Below are 2,812 nucleotides of genomic sequence, written 5' to 3'. Positions count from 1 at the left end.
ATCCCATATATATCGCAGGAGAAGCTTGAGTTAATTCAAGATTAGGTCGTCTTAAAATTGATGAGAACGTAGTGGCGGTGCTCATTGATAGGGAGAAATCGCGTGCAACGATTCCCACGGACCTTGAATTTGTAATATCAGGGTTGCTTTGGCTTTTCTTCTCTTTTCTATTCCTGGCTTCGTATTGCTTGTTGGTTGGTTGCAGACGGTTAACTTCTGGCTCATAATGTTAACGTCACACCCGACACCAGGCCTTTCACGAACGCTACTACACGACTGATAAACTGTGACGTATATGGCAACCAACCGCCTACAGATATTCTTGGCTTTTCCCCTCTAGTTCTGGTTCATTTGTTTCATACACCGCAACCCCTGCAAGACCTCTTGGTATTCTTGGATCCAATGCTCTGGAAGTATCCTCGTTGCTGCCCAGATCAATGACATTGAAGACATGTCTTTCTTACGGTAGGAAGATTATGTCAGGCTTGTGCGCCCTTGACGCGGGAACTCGATGTCTTTTTCTGGAACGGCTCAAGCACTTTACTAGCTAGAATGGAATATGACCCTCTGCTTACAACTTTTCGCGCCGCCATCGGTTAGTCAGAGATCTCGTTTAGCCAAGCCCGATATCTTCTGTGCGGCGCGACACATTATATTTCTTTGATACCAGTACTAAATATGGATACCTTCTTAGGACCTGATATAAGGCAGACCTCTTTCTCCCAAACGATCCTCAGTCAATCCCTGCCTTACATCTAAACCAGTACCGCCCTCTTATCCTCTTATTTCACAATTCATCATGTGCATTTCGTCGTCATTCTCCTCGACGCCCTCCAGCAAGGACTACTATCCATGCGATCGTAAAGTGTCCAATAACTTCGCAGTCGCCATCGTCGGGGGCGCCAATGTTCATGTACCGCAGACCCAATGAGCCACAATGCTGCCACTGCGGATGGAGGGGTGACCATGCACCAGGATGCCCATTCAAGTAAACGGCCTGGATATAAATCCGTGTATTTCTCTTTCCATTCTCTAGTTTTCTATCGCTTACCAGCCCCTTGTCCTCAGGTCTCATACTAAACGCCATTCTTGCTCCGCGCGCCCCTGCGCCGCGAACTTTCTCCCAATTTGTGATCATCCTTTTCTATCGCTATCGCTGCTTTTGTCCGAAGTCACTCTGTTTCGTGCCGCGTAATTTCCAACCAATGTCTCCTATCACTATCGCCGCTTTCCATATAACTGAAATACTTATCTGAGGATCCTTTTGGTCATTTTCTCGTATATTTATTCTGTATGTCCTGAACCGGTCGTCCTTGAACATTCTGCTGTGACTAACTAATTGTACAGCTACTTCACTCGAGATATGATGGCTCCCTGTTCCTTATTCTCGTGATAGGCTCTTGCGTTCTTACATTCAAAGTATTCCTACACGTTCTAGTCATCACTACCTTATCTTATACTACGAGCTTGTCGTGGAACAACCGATCGTGAGCAGCATAGTAGTAGGTCACTTAAGGAAATGTCCGTATTGAGAACTACGAAAAAGCAGAGACACGGACCGGTCTTCCAAGTTATGAACATCCACGAATAGAACTATCTCTCACCGGCCATATAATCCCCCGGTGCAATGACAAACCCGCCGCACATGGCATTGAACTGCAGACCAGTCTCGAGCATTAACATGACTCGCCACAGTGTATGCGCTTCTCGATCAAAATTGATGGACCATACGATAAGGAACAGGCCCTCCAGTTTTCAGCTTCTGGCGATCTCCGCGGAGCAGCCAAATTGTTGGAGACGGCGCTAGTCAACTTTGCCGCTCGAAGCACGTTAGTTTATCAGAATGTTCTCATGACATTACTGGCCCGCGTTTCATTATGATATACAGACGTTCGATCGCATTGTTACCAACGTTAAATAAACCCCGCAATCGCGCCAATTCAGATAACCAGGAAAGCCAAGTCAAGCTGGAAACTGTACATTATTATGACGAGGCTATGATACGGAGTGATAGTCAGTCTATATAGAAATGACGCTGAGAACAGTAATGATACCATGCACGGTTGATTATCTCCTTCAGGTACCTCGACTTTGGTTATTGGGAGGGGCAGACATCAGCTAAACGCTTGTAAATTTTGGTGACTTTCTCAGGGATTGCTTCAGACACTTCTCCGTGCCATAAGCCATTTTCATTGAGTTAGAGGCGACATTTTGCAGCCGTGCCCTCGGCAAGTTTGCCGCCGCCAAACCAGGCTCGCTGCGCATGGAACAGTGTTGGCGGACCACAACAATTCATCTGTGAAGGGCCTTGCTGACGTAAGACAAGGAAAAGTACCGCTAACTAAATATCAAAAAATCATAAACCAATCGGGAGGGATGGGAGTACCTACCGCGTAGAACAAAGAAGGCTGGTGCTCCCAAGCTAGCAAGTGGAGCTTTGATTCCTTGCATATTTACATCCACACGGGAAATCGTGAAAGCGTTGCACGTATGTTCGAAGACATTGCATTGAAAGCAGAGGAAAACGGGTACTGTCAAGTCAATCGTCGTCGTGTAATACACAGGAAAAGTCATTGACACGTAGCAAACCTTTTGACTTTGTAAACACATGCATCGTAAGTCGTAGAACATGCGGAAGGAAATGTCTGAGCTGAGAAAGGCGCTGAAGCAGATGTACCTTCCTCCTGCCAACGAAAGTACTCGTATAGTTCCGAGCGGTGCTGACCAATCGCCGCCGACATTGACACACTCGAGCCGAGACTTGAAGCTGAACCAGGGCGTGAACTTGGTGGTCAAAACATTCGCACGTTGA

The 2,812-nt window shown here is 46.7% G+C and overlaps 1 protein-coding gene across 1 annotated transcript; it reads left to right on the top strand.

Moving 5' to 3' along the window:
• Positions 1-1,428: 1,428 nt before the first annotated feature.
• Positions 1,429-2,812, top strand: EV420DRAFT_1752300 (uncharacterized protein; the record flags this gene model as incomplete). Its single annotated transcript, XM_060480401.1, has 5 exons — positions 1,429-1,829; positions 1,889-2,013; positions 2,273-2,316; positions 2,375-2,488; positions 2,627-2,812. Exons 1-5 carry the CDS (start codon positions 1,699-1,701, stop codon positions 2,810-2,812), a joined length of 600 nt encoding a protein of 199 aa, XP_060324322.1. The 5' UTR covers positions 1,429-1,698.

Source organism: Desarmillaria tabescens, assembly GCF_030435595.1.
Source record: "Desarmillaria tabescens strain CCBAS 213 chromosome Unknown EV420scaffold_64, whole genome shotgun sequence".
Lineage (NCBI taxonomy): Eukaryota > Fungi > Basidiomycota > Agaricomycetes > Agaricales > Physalacriaceae > Desarmillaria > Desarmillaria tabescens.
The sequence above is the reverse complement of the archived record's forward strand: the minus strand, read 5'-3'. Positions and strand labels throughout refer to the sequence as shown.